The sequence below is a fragment of the Suncus etruscus genome, chromosome 4 (genome assembly GCF_024139225.1).
Source record: "Suncus etruscus isolate mSunEtr1 chromosome 4, mSunEtr1.pri.cur, whole genome shotgun sequence".
Lineage (NCBI taxonomy): Eukaryota > Metazoa > Chordata > Mammalia > Eulipotyphla > Soricidae > Suncus > Suncus etruscus.
Window position 1 is genome coordinate 3,513,810 of NC_064851.1, and position 13,303 is coordinate 3,527,112.

Consider the following 13,303-nt stretch of genomic DNA (forward strand, 5'->3'; position numbering starts at 1 on the left):
GTGGGCGCTGAGTCATGGTGCCTGCTGCGACTCACAAAGGGAGACCTGGGCGCATGGGCCACCCACGGCCACCCACCGCGGTGACGCAGGTCCTGGATTCCCCACTGGGGCCAGGCTGAGGGTGTGCATGGCCACCTGGGTAGATGGGGAGCCGGTGTGGGACCTGCCTCTTCTCAGCAGGGGTGCCCCAGTAGACTTAGCCCTGGCTATAGCCCTCTCAGGCACCTCAAGGGACACCTTTTTCGTTTTGTGGAAGCACTCAGAAGTTACTTCTGGCTCTGAGCTCAGAAAGCACTCCACGCAGGCTCAGGGGACCATATGGGATGCCAGGGATCGAACCAGGTGCGTCCTGGGTCAGCCGCATGTAAGGCAAACACCCTACCTCTGAGCCCACAGGGGACACTTTGTTTTGTTTTTTTGTTTTGGGTCACACCCAAAAGTGCTCAGAAATCGCTCCTGGCAGGCTCGGGACCATATGGGATGCCGGGATTCGAACCACCGTCCTTCCGCATGCAAGGCAAATGCCTTACCTCCATGCTACCTCTCCGGCCCCCAGGGGACACTCTTGATATTTGAGTCTGTCCCCCGACTCTGGCCTTGGCTCCCAGGAATGCCCAAGTCCGATCCGGTCCCAGCACCTCACGTGGCACTTGGGAAACTGACCTGGATACTAGACCTGGAGGGAGGCGACTGGGGCCCAAGAATCCCCTGAGCTCAAGTGACAGCATGCCCTGACAAGCCCGACTTGCAGAGCTCAGTGGCCTCTGAAGCTGTGGTCATGACCTTTGACCCTGCAGCATCACTTGCCCTAGTTCCTTGGTTTTTGGGTCACACCCAGCGATTCTCAGGGATTATTCCTCGCTCTGCACTCAGGGATCACTCCTGATGGGCTTGGAGGTCACATAGGGTGCCAGGGATAGAGCCTGGGTTGGCGGTGTACAAAGCAAACCCCTGATCTGCCATACTCTGGCTCTAGACCCTCAGCAGCTCTTCGGACATAGGTCCTGCCAGTGCTAGCTGCCAGCAGGGGAGAGGAAGAGTCTCTGGGCTTAAGGGGTGGGAGTAAGGAGGGTCCCCAGGCCTAGCACAGATCCAAACACACCTCATGCTGGGAGGTACCAAGCTTTGTTTATTGAATAACCTTTGTCCAAGACATGGAAATAATGCCACATCAGGGAACCGTAGGAAACCCCCCAAAAAAAAAACAACTACGAGAAAAACATTCTACACAAAATGGGGGGTGCAGCTCACCACAGGCCACAAGCCACAGCGAGAAGGGGTGACATCTAGGGCTGCCCTACGTACACCCCTCTATCTGTGGGCCCCTCCAGCCGTTTTCTACTAACCAGCCAGAGGGGGTGAGCCATCTGGAGGGGCAGCAGGATTGGTGGCCCTGGTGGAAATGACCCAGGAAAGCAGGGCCAACTCAGGCACCCCCATGCTCGCCCTAAAAGAGGGCTGTCACAGGGGCCAGGGAGTCAGCCGCCCCCCCCCCCCCAGCTTTTAGGGAAAAAACAGACCGTGGAGGTAGGAGCTGGGCTGAGGGGAGCTCGAGCCCTTGCCAAAGGCCTTGTCTCCCTGGCATCCTGGATCTCCCCAGAGCCAGGGCAGGCACCCAGGGGGCGGGGCAGTGGGAAGGAACAGGACAATTAAATAAGAAACCATTTATTTTTAAAAAAATTAAAAAATAATGCCAACATTATTTCATCCACCCCAGGCCTGGCCCTGCCTCCTGCCCGTCTCCCGGCTGTCCTGGTCACCAAGGGCTGCCAACGCAGGAGGGGCCAGGCGTGGTGCCAGGAGCACTCGGCCCCGCATCGGCAAACCAAGCATACTGGTATAAAAACATTGTATAAAAAGGGAGTGGGGGCACAGTCCCCAGAAGGAAGCTCATACAAACAAGGAAGCAGGAAGGGGCACTCAGCGGCCACTCATGCCCCATCTTTCCTCTCAGGCCTGCCGGGCCCTGAGCTCTTTCCAAGCAGCTTGAAGGGGCTCTAGCCCTGGGACACGCCTGCCCGAGGTGCTCTAGGAGACAGGGCTCTACCCACAGTTCCTAGAGGGAGAAACTGAGTCAGGAAGAGGGGAGTGGGAAAGAGAGACACACGCACACAGACAGACTGAGGTCAGAGGCTGAGAGACAGGGTCAGAGGGAAAAGAGGAAGAGCAGAGGACAGGGATGAGCTGCGGTCAGGAGGCGGCGATGGCCGTGCCGCCCCCCAGCCTGACGATCATCTGCTGGCAGTCGCTGCAGGAGCGCCGGTCGCCCACCTTCTCCAGGGTGCGGGCGGCCTCGGCCAGCAGCACCGCACGCTGGCCCGGCGATGAGAGGAAGGACAGTGGCAGGTGGCGGCAGGCCAACAGGATAGCGGTTGCCCGTTCTCTCTGGCCAGGCCAGGTATCTGCCTCACCTGTTGGGATGAGGAAGGAGGTCCGGGCTCACCGAGGGTGGGGGGGCTTAGGGTCAAATGCCCCCCCAACCTGCCCGATGGGGCTAGGACTCACCATGCTTGGTGCTCGGGGCTGTGCGCCGCCGCAAGCTGTGTTCCAGCAGCTGGTGGGTGCGTGTGGGGCTGGCCCCGGCCATAAGGCGCACGGTGGCCTCGTGCAGGAACACCTGGGGACAGGGCCACCGTCAAGCATGGCCCCCTTCCCTGCCTCCATCCCCTGGCCCTCCCTTTGTCCCTCACGATGAGTGGGGGGCAGTGAGCCAGAATGTTCCCTGAGCAAAAGGAGCAAAGGGGCACGAACACATCCTCTAGGGCTGCAGGTCAGGGACGGTCAGGGGCAGGGCACAACTGTGATGGGCAGAGAGGCCGCGGGGCTATTTCCTTCTGCTTCTAAAGGACTGGAGCCAGGTGGCTGAGGACCCTGTTCAACCTGCCTCAAGTCTCCAGACTGCTGGGCTCGAGCTCCCTGGCTGAGGGGTGCCATGCAGTGGGGCCACAACGGAGCTCTGGGGTGTGAGGGAGGCAGATGGGGTCCCCTCCCTCATCACCAGAGCACTTCTGGGATCCTAGCTCATGTTTCCACTGTCCCAGCTTGCTGTGTGCCCCATGTCACCCAAGTCACCCTGACCCTGATGCCATTCTCACAGTGTCCCAGACCTGGGTGGGGCTCAAGAGCTCTGGGACTTCTGGACTCTCTGCCTCTGGGACCTTCACACCCAAATGGTTTGGAACCTGAATTCACTGATTGTTCTGATCAGTGATAAAAATCAGCCAGATGAGATCTGAGCCCAGCACGTAGGGGGCTCGACTATCCCCACAGGTCTGAAGGCCCGGCCTGAGACCCCATCTGGGATCCCAGAGATGCAGCTTTAAGAGGCTTAGCCAGGCCTGGCTGGAGAGAGGGTCCTCCAGCAGGCAGACACCCACATGTCAGCTCTGATCAGCTCTGAAGATCCCCCCAGCAACCGGGAGGCCTCACCTTTCGGTAGGCTGGGCGGAAGCTGTGTGCCAGCCGGCGCAGGCTGCCCAAATCTCTCTGGAAGCCAGCCAGCTGAGTGCCCGATGCGTGGTAGGTGTCACCCAGGGCCTGGCTGGACCCCGCCTGCCTCTGCCACAGCGCTGTCCGCAGGGACAGCAGTAGGTCACACGTCAGCAGCTGGACCACCTGTGGGTGCATGGGGAGGACACAGATGATGGGCTGTCGTGGGCACGGGGAAAAGTGGGGAGCCCCAGGTGACAGAACTTGACAGCTGCTGTGCAGGGACACAAGCGGTAACCCGGTGGGCCTGATGGGCACAGGTTCACCCACTTGTCTGCCCCCTGGAGTCTGAGCACCAAGGTTCCGTCCCGATGGGGGAACTTGAGAGGCAGCCGTGGGCAGAGGAGACTCAGCTGCGCCCTGAGTGAAGATGGCTCAGCCCCATGGGCCTGGCAATATCACCCTGTTCCTGGGCAGCTACCAGACCAGGGTGCAAAAGCTTTTCTTGGCCTTAGTTTCCCAGCCACAAAATGGGCACCAAGTGGAAGTCAGGGTCACCATGAGGGCTGCACCTGGTCCTCACAAGCACCGGTCAAGTTCCCTGACAGTCGGGTGCTGCCGAGTGGGACCTCACATCCACTCTGCACCCCAAGGCTGCCAGTAGGGAGAAAGGAGTAAGGGGGCTGACTTGCCTGATTCCTCAAGCAGGTGCCCACCCCCACTTCTTTCCACAGAGCAGCCCTTAGACTTTGCAGCCACCCCAAATCCCTCACCTGGGCAAGGCCATGTGGGCAGGACACAGGGCAAACAGGACAGAGGTGCCCTGGGAAGGGACTAAAGGAAGCAATGCCTTCGGGCCAGGGCCAGGGTCCTGTCTGCCCTGTCACCCTGTCCTTGTCACCCACAACCACACCCCAGGGGTCAGAGCTCAGAATGTGGTCCTCCAGGACCCACCCTTCCTTTCTGGGTGACCAACCAACCGCCCCTTCCCCGCTCAGGCTGGATGTTCCTCGAGGGCCAGGCAGGCCTCTGGGATGCACTGCGGGAACATTGCACGGTACAGCCAGAACATGCAATGCAACTACAATGCACCACAGCGACCTGCGAAGAGGGGCAGTGGGGAGCTGGGCCCTTCCTCCACGCTTCCTGGTGGGGAGATGCCCCAGTGGACTCACATGGTTGAGGGTGGGGTCGCAGGAGGCGCCTGTGACGTTGAGGCTGCTCCACAGATGGCCACTGGCCCGCTCGCAGTGGCCCAGGGCGCTGTGCTGCCCATCCGCTTTCCCGGGCAGTGAGGCCTGCATGGCCCTGCAGGTGTGCAGCACCGCCTTCACCAAGGGGCTCCTGGGGTGCAGGGAGGTGCAGGAGGGAGGTGCAGTCAGGGGCCCAGCCGAGAGCCCAGCCAGTCACCCCCACTCGCCGGCTCTGAGATGCTGAACCTACTCTGTGGGGAGAGGCCATCCCAAAGGAGGGGAGGCTCCCCAAGGAGGCAGGAGTCACAATCCGTTTTCCCAGGTCACAGCTCGCAATGGGTGCTCGGGGGCCTTCCCCATACCCCTCAAGAAGCTCATGTTAGCTCGCTCAGATCCAGCAGGGAACCTCGGGGGCCCTTACACAAGCATCAGCCCCAGAGCAGTCACGGGAAGGTCTGTGTGCAGCCCAGGGACAGGATGGGTGCCCTCTAAGCCTCCCTTTCCCTCCAATAGCCTGATGCTCCCTCCACTCAGGTATGGAGGCAGCTGTGGGGGTCCCGCTGGGCTCGGTTTCCTTAGGGCTGCACCTCCTTTCTCACACCCCATCTCCTGGGACCGAGGGGTTCACATGACAGAACATGACAACTTCCCTCAGAGTACCACACCAGCCGAGGCTCCAAAGGAACTTACAGGAGCCAGTCCCACGTGGACCCCTCAGGGCTAATCTGGGGGTTCCATCAGGGAAGGTCACCAACGGGCCCCAGGACCAGTTCTGGAGAGCAGCATGGGATTCCTGCCAACCCACCAAGCATGCCTGACAGGTTACATACTCAGTCATTTCCAGGGCCTTGGGGACCCGCTCCACATCTGTGAAGTGGGCGCGCACAGCTGCATCATCCCCCTGCATCCAGCTGATAGCCATGGTGATGGCCGACACCCACCACCGGCAGACCAGGTCAGGGCCTGAGGAAGATACCGAGTCACCATGGAAGCAACCATCATGGCACCAGCACCCCGGCAGCAGTGGGGTCACTGGTTCTGTGTGTCCTATATCTGTGACAGGGACATCCAGACCAGTACCAGCTCCCCGATATAGGGACCAGGCACCTGCCACCAAGGGGTCCCACTTTCACAAAGACACTGGCCTGAATGGAGGAGGTTGAAGTAAGATGTTCACTGCGGTTCTATTCTGTGAGTGCAGGTGACATCTCTACGCTGTCACCAGGTCCCTGCCCAGCCTCTACAGTGGACTGGGGTGGACTTGGGGGATGTTAGACTGGGCACTGGAAGGCCCGATGAGTAGCTAACAGTAGCCCTACCAGGGCTCCTCAGAGGCACTCAGAAGTATGAGGGAGTGAACCTGGGCCCTTGCCTGGCATTGCCCCGTTGGTGTCTGTTTTTATTTTACGGTAAAATCCTAGGCACCAACGACCCCATAAAATCCCAGGCACCAACGACCCCAGGGAAACAGTTTCTGGGCTCTTGACTTCTCTAGGTCTCCGAATAAGGGGGACTCCATAGGCAAATGCTCCTCCCAAGAGTGACCTGAGAGTGTCCCCCACGTTAGCCTCCACTTTGTGCTCTGGGTGCAGCTTCAGGTCGGAAGAAGATGGTTCTGATGTTCCACGGCAGAAGCCAGTGTTTAGTAAGGATCCTTGTCTGCAGCCCCATTTAGGGGCTGGGCTATAGTACAGTGGGTGCGGGCCTTGCCCATGGCTGACCCGAGGTCGATCCCCATAGCATCTCTATGCCTGACTTCTCAGTGCAGAGCCAGGAGTGAGCCCAGAGCACTGTTGGGTGTGACCCAAAAAAGACAAAGAAACAAAAAAATTGTTCCTTTAGCCCCATGGAAGGAAGCCCACCATTACTGGTTCTGGTTTTGAGAGGCCAGGGCTGGGGAGGATGTTTCCTGCTGTGGGATCCCTGGAGAGTCGCGTCTACTCCCCAGGGCTGCCCCTCAGGTATATGGGTAACAGACAGGAACCACAAGACCAGAAACGGTCCTCAAGTGTTTGCTAGGACTGTACCCATCACCAGGCTGGAAGAACCAATGTTCCCGGGAAACCCTTACCAAGGGCAGACTTGAGCACGGAGCTGCTGGAAAAGGGAGCACTCACTGCCCCCACAGAGTCCACGAAGGAATGTAGTAGTCTCAGGTACTCCAAAGAACTGGCAAATTCGCTGGAGGAGGGAGGATCTGGGTATGAAAACCTGCAAGGCTCGACCTGGCTACTTCCTCTTCTGCTCTTGGACCCACTGGCAAGAGCTGGGCACCTCCTGGGTGGGTCTCTGCTGTCACCCACCGAGTCCACCCTGGAATCTGCCTCAACCCTACAGGGCCAAACTCAAATGTCCCTCCCTTTGAAGCTTCCTGAACTCTCAACGGAAATGCCTTGCCCAGGGCAGTATGTGGCCAGCTACATCCACTCAAAGACCTTACTGGGGGGGCCGGGCGGTGGCGCTAAAGGTAAGGTGCCTGCCTTGCCTGCGCTAGCCTTGGACAGACCGTGGTTCGATTCCCCGGTGTCCCATATGGTGCTCAAGGAGGGTCTCTGTCCCTAAAGCACTGGGCAGGGCCTGCAGCACCCACTGTTGACTCTATTCCAGCACCAAGAAGGAATAAGGGTCCAGGGAACCAGAGGGCTAGGGAGGCAGAGGTGTGGGGTACCCTACCAGCTCTCTTCTTCCTGCTCCCCGGTCTTCTTCTTGGCCAGAGGTTTCACCAGGGCTTCCACGGCTTGCTCCAGAAGGTTTCTGCAGAAGGCCTGGTGCACTTGGGCAATGGGGTCAGCTGGTGGGTAGGAGGAGGGGAAACAGCTGGTCAGGGGCCTGTCCTAACAGCAGAGAGACTGGGGGTGGAGAAGAGCCCCACAAACAGTGAGACCCTCTGAGTGGGAATCAATCCTCTTCCTACCAGACCCCCCCAAGTGCCTTGTCAAACAGTCAGAAGGTGGAGGTGCAATGGTTCTGGGCCAGCTGCACTCAGTGATTGGGCAGGGGCTGCGCCTATGCCCCAGCATGGACCTCAGAACTTCCTGTCAGGATTTGGGAATGGGAGCTGCAGATGGAGTTGGCACAGTCTTGTCAGAAGCCAGAGAATGGGGGCTGGGAGATGTCCAATGGGCTAAAAGCACACACTCTGCTTAGGGAGCGCCACTAAGCGCTCGAGGCTTAACTCCTGGCGGTGTTCAGGGACCATACGGGATGCTCTGGGACTGAACTCGAGGTGGACTGTGTGCAAGGCAAGTACTTCAGCCAGTGCTCTCCGCTTCCAGGCCAGGAGGACACTTCTGATCAGTGGCTGTCAGTGGCAGGGGACACAGTGGGCTGAGGGGTTCTTATTCTAGCCCAACACTATGCAATGATGATGCTAGAAAAGGCCCCTGTGGCTAAAGAACCAAGACCTCGTGCTCCCCAGGACTCTTCAGGGTGAGAGAAGCCCACAGAAAGCTAGGCCGCCCCAGCCGCCTGTTCCTCCCCTCACTGGAGGGCATGTCAGCTCCGATCACTGTCACACAGCCAGCATGTCCTTCAGGGCCCTACCACCACTTCAGCACAAATGCCTGCCTAGCCTGAGTCTGAAAATGCCGGGGTTGGGGGTTCTGAGGGATGCTGCAGCCTGCCCGGGCCTCACCTGGGTCCCTCTGTGTGCAATACAGGCTCTCCTTGGTGGCCGCCTTCACTGACCAGCTCCGCTCCATAAAGAACTTCTGGCCCAGGGGGTGGCAGAGCCAGCGCAGGGACTCTGGGACGGCATTGTGCTCGGGGCCACAGAGGCTCTGGGCACGACTCAGGAAGTAGCTCTGTGGAAGGACAAGACCACGGGGACACAAGGGTGACGGACGGCACAGCCGCTGCCTTCCTGGTGCCATTAGGAGTTGGAGAGACGGGGCTGGGACCCCTGCAGGAGGTGGGCCCTCTGCAGCCTGTCTTTGCCTGACTCCTCAGCGGGAAGCTCTTCCAGGAGGGGTTCAGGCTGCCAGCTGTGCTCCCCCTTACAGCGGCTGACACAGGACGCACTAGCTGTCACTTTAATGACCAATGGTGCTGGGTGACATGACACCAATGCCTCTCTAGCCCTGGGCGAGCCCCAGCCAGACACTGCAGCCCAAGCAGGCTCCACGGGGCACTCAGACACCTCCTGCCCCCGTCCTGTCCGCCAGCAGCAGAAAGTGCCGGGCTAAAGCTCTCTCTACCCATTAGAAATGTACCTTGTTGGCAGGAGTCATAGCACAGTGGGGAGGGTGTTTGCCTTGCATGTGGCTGACCTGGATTTGATCCCTGGCATCCCACAGGCTCCTTTGAGTACTGCCAGGAATAATCCCTGAGCACAGCTGGGTGTGGCCCCAAAACAAACCAAAAATAAAAGCAGCTGAACCAGGTATGATCCCTGTGGGTACTGCAGAGGGTCCCTTGAGCTCCACCAGGGCTCATCCCTGAGCAGAGAGTCATGAGGAAGCTCTGAGCACCGCTGAGTGTGACAAAAGATGCGATAGAGCCCCACTCATCTCAGGCTGATCTAATGAGGCAACGAGCAGAGAAGGAAGCAGCAGCCAGCCACACAGGAAGCCTCAGCCTGCTTGGGCCCCCCACAATGCAAGGCGGGAAGCTGCCCCCTCATGTGGTTCAGGCTGGCAGCTCTGACCTTTCCTGGTTCAGTAGCTCTGAGTGACCTTCAGCTCAAGACTGGCCTGAGATGAAAGGACAAGCTGAGAAGCAGCACTGCTCGTACTGTTCCAGGCCAGGAAAGCTGGGGACCCTCCTGGTTTTCCTCTAAAGTTTCTCAGACCCCTTACAGCACTGAGGGCCCAGGGGCTGTTTTCACGCCTGCCTCTCCTGGAAAGGGGTGGCTGAACCATGAGGAGGAAATGGGAAAAAAAGGCATCAATTCAGGGCTTGGGAGTGCCACTTGGAGAAAGGCACAAGGACCTGTGCAGGATTCCAAGGCCTCAGAACCTTCTGCCGAGGCCAAGTCTGTCCTGAGAGGACATGCAGAATAAGCCAGGGAGCCTATCGGCAGCTTGAGGGAAAAAAAATTGTCACCCCGAAAGACCCATGCCTCATCCACCCAGAGAAGGAAGAAAGCCGGTTAGGCTGATGGCAAGAGGGACCCAGAGGAGCCCTAAAGCAAGGCGTGAGTTCAAATATATTAAGCTAATTGAGCTTAGAAAAGAAACACCAGTACAGTAACGGCTCTCAGAGGGGGGAGCTGAGCAGTCTGGATTAATAAGAAGTATAAATCCTGGCACACGGGGTGGCTTCTCGAAGGGAAACTGAGACAAGAACTTCCGTTGCTCTTTCCCTCCGGCTCATTTCCCTGAATTATAGGCCCCATGTCAAGGGCCCGAAGTCTTATCCCCGTAACTCACCACTGATTACTAAAAGGAGCGGCCCAGAACTGTTCACACCCTGAGCTGCCTGCTCCATGAGGGGTCCTCCCACACCAGTCTGACCCTGAGGCTCTATCACTCACCACAGGAAACTCGGGTTTGCCACTGGAGATTCAACATTGTGTGTGTGTGTGTGTGTGTGTGTGTGTGTGTGTGTGTGTGTGTGTGTACCCAACTATGCTCAGGAGTCTCAGTTTTGTCACTGGATATTCAACATTGTGTGTATGTGTGTGTGTGTGCCACTGAATATTAAACATTGTGTGTGTTTGTGTGTGTGGGTCTGCGCACGCAACTGTGCTCAGGGGCTGCTGAGCACTTTAACTGTCTGCTCTCTGGCCCAACAGATGTGATCTCTCTCAGCTTGAATCACTGCTCCCCTAAGTGGGTACCGACTGAAACACATCCACACCTCTGTTGCTGCTAGACAAAGAAGACTGAGGACCCTAGAAGCTCTGTCAGGTGGGACCAAGAATGATCGATTGTGGGATCTCACAGCAGGCTCCATTCTCTATCGACGGAGTTAGTGCTGGGTTGGCAAACCAGCCCACAAGAGCCTTCCCAGAGAATTCCAGCACCCGAGACATAACCAGAAGTGTCCGAGAACTCGATTGCTCAGAAAGGAGATGGACCACCTGCTCACCCCAAATCCAGCCCATTGCTGCACAAACTCATGTAGGTGCAACACACTGATCAGGGGAAAAGTGGACCCCGAGGGTGGGGTCCACGGGCTCAGGGGGCCACTCACCGCCAGGAAGCCCAGCTTGCCGCCGCAGCGTGTCTGCAGGCCCATGGCAGCTGCCAGGTGGATCTCAACCATTGTGCTGGGGGGGATCTTCTCCTCTGCACACTCGGCCAGGTTCACGGCGCACAAGGCCATGTGCACATCGGAGCAGGCAGAGCCGGCTGGAAGCTTCCCTGTGGCAAGCAGAGGCGGACACAGGTCACCACAAATGTCCACAGGACTCTGCCTGCTTCCTCAGGGCCCACAGGGTAATGGTGAGTCCATCCACAGTCACCCCAAAGGACCCATGCGTGGACTGTGAAATACCAGGCCCTGGGCTAGTAGGGGCCACCAGTTTGTTTCAGGCAGAGAGCTTGTTGGAAGGGCTGGGAAAATGCATGTCAAGTGTCTTGCCTGGGGCATGTAAAAAGAGGAGCTGCTTAGCTCTGGACCTGGTCACTAAACTCTGAGGCCTGTCCCACTGGGCTGAAGATTGCTGGAAGTGGCCCTGCACTCAGATCAGCACTGCTAGTAAATGGAAGTTATTACGGAATTTGGGGGTATATACTGCAGTGATCCCCAAACAGCAGTCATTGTTCTGTTAGTGAGTTTATGCCCACAACATTGTGAGATAAAGTTAAAAAATAAATTCCTGGTGTCAAATAGTACAGGACAGAAGGCGCTGCCCTGCATGAGACTAAACCAGGCTCAACATCTCCAGTACTATATATGGTCCCCTGAGCACTGCCAGAGCACCCAAAAACGAGTCTCGTGGGCCACCACCCCTCTGGCCCAAAGAGCTGTCGAGCTGTGTTCTTCCATGCAGGGCAACGGTTTTCCAGTAAGTTCTGCCAGAAACTCTCCTGGATAAGAACTTCCTTCCCAAACAAAGCTAAATCTTCGACGTCTCTACCTTGTGTAACTACTCCCTTGTCAGCCTGTCTGTCTACAAAGCTGATGCCTGGGGAGTGAAACACAGTCATATTCAGCTTCCAAGATGTCACCAATATGTGTCACTGGAAAAGCACATGTAGCTCAGCCATGGGACATGTGCCCTGTGTGCCTGGGGAGTGCAGGATGAGCCGGTGCCAGGGCCCTGTTTCAGGGGAAGAAAGGCCAGTTTGTCCACCTGCCCACCCACCCTGAAAGTGCCGTGTAGATGCAGCACCATGTGGGCCTGGGTGGAGAACTGGTGTGGGGCACGGTGGGTGAACTAGGCTGTGGCTACTGCCCACCTGTGATATGCAGCTGGTGCAGCCGGTGATAGGCCAGAGCAGCATCTCGGGCACTGGTCTTTGCCTCGTCCTCGAAGCCAGCTGCCGAGGCTGGGGTGGCCCGCCAGCGCTGCACCACCTTCTTGAGCAGCCAGCGTACTAGGCGTAGCTTCTGCAGGCTGTAGCGGATCACATTCCAGGACAGGCTGCAGGCCAGGTCCAGGCGGGAGGTAGGCAGTGCCCGACCCAGAACAGATAGGCAGGTCTGCAGGTTGGCAGCGGCAGCTGCAAAATCCCCCTGGAAAACAGCAGAAGTTCTAAGCCCGCAATGTCCTGGCTTAGTCGATGAAGATACCCTCCCAGCATCTCATCACTGGGGACTCGGAGCCCCGCGGGGTCCTCAGGTTTGTGTAAGTCTAAAGACTCCCTTGGTGTGTCACCACCAAGCCTCAGGAGGCACTGACACCAGCTTTCCAGCCGTCCCACGGGGCCCTGCTTTTCTTGCCTGCCTGTCTCAGGAAAGCAGAAAATGACAGGGGAGTGGACCAGCCACTGCTGGTGCTGCCCAGCCTCTGCCTGTCTTGCAGGCTGCTGTTTCCCAGGCCCTGTTTTGGGGGGACTGGTTTTGGGCCACACCCTGTGATGCTCAGGGGTTACTCCTGGCTTTGCGCTCAGAAATTGCGCTTGTCTCAGGGGACCGTAAGGGATCGAACCCAGGTCCTTCCTGAGCAGCCGCATGCAAGACAAATGCCCTACCATTGTGCTATCGCTCAGGCCCTATTTTTGTTCTGGCCTCTTCCAGTTCCCCAGTCCAGCTCTCTCCGAGCCTGTGACAGCAGGTGATACTCTGTCAGTGTTGGCCAGGAACCCCAATCTACTCCTCACTCCTCAGGGCCCTCCCAGCACTTGTGAATCCACTTGAATGTCATGCCTAAACTCCCGACCTAAAGTTATCATCATTGACGTGTGTGGCCTCAGTTTCCCATCTCAACACTTCGATGCATGCTGCCCTACAATGCTAGGACCACCCCTTACCTGGCCTATTCTGAGGTCCCTGGCATGTCTCAGGCCTCCTTCTCCTTATACAACTATCAAAATGATACTGTGCCGGGGCTGGAGAGATAGCATGGAGGTAAGGCGTTTGCCTTTCATGCCAGAAGGTTATCAGTTCAAATCCCGGCGTCCCATATGGTCCCCCGTGTCTGTCAGGAGCAATTTCTGAGCATGGAGCCAGGAATAACCCCTGAGCATTGGCAGGTGTGACCCAAAAACCACAAAAAAAAAAAAAAAAAAAAGAATGATACTGTGCCCCAGACAGAACCACTGGGAACAGGTTCGATTGTCTATACTACAACA

General features: G+C 57.7%; 1 protein-coding gene across 1 annotated transcript in view; it reads right to left on the reverse strand.

Annotated features, from left to right (window-relative positions):
- Nucleotides 1–1,109: 1,109 nt before the first annotated feature.
- The window catches only part of SREBF2 (sterol regulatory element binding transcription factor 2), a 44,679-nt gene continuing 32,485 nt past the window's right edge, over nucleotides 1,110–13,303 (reverse strand). Inside the window, exons 10-19 of the mRNA XM_049771543.1 lie at nucleotides 11,969–12,245; nucleotides 10,758–10,927; nucleotides 8,257–8,425; nucleotides 7,296–7,413; nucleotides 6,694–6,803; nucleotides 5,453–5,585; nucleotides 4,605–4,773; nucleotides 3,430–3,615; nucleotides 2,506–2,617; nucleotides 1,110–2,411 (exon numbers count right to left, since the gene is read on the reverse strand). Of these exons, the coding sequence (XP_049627500.1) occupies nucleotides 2,191–2,411; nucleotides 2,506–2,617; nucleotides 3,430–3,615; nucleotides 4,605–4,773; nucleotides 5,453–5,585; nucleotides 6,694–6,803; nucleotides 7,296–7,413; nucleotides 8,257–8,425; nucleotides 10,758–10,927; nucleotides 11,969–12,245 (1,665 nt within the window). The 3' untranslated portion in view covers nucleotides 1,110–2,190. The remainder of the gene's footprint in view (nucleotides 2,412–2,505; nucleotides 2,618–3,429; nucleotides 3,616–4,604; nucleotides 4,774–5,452; nucleotides 5,586–6,693; nucleotides 6,804–7,295; nucleotides 7,414–8,256; nucleotides 8,426–10,757; nucleotides 10,928–11,968; nucleotides 12,246–13,303) is intronic.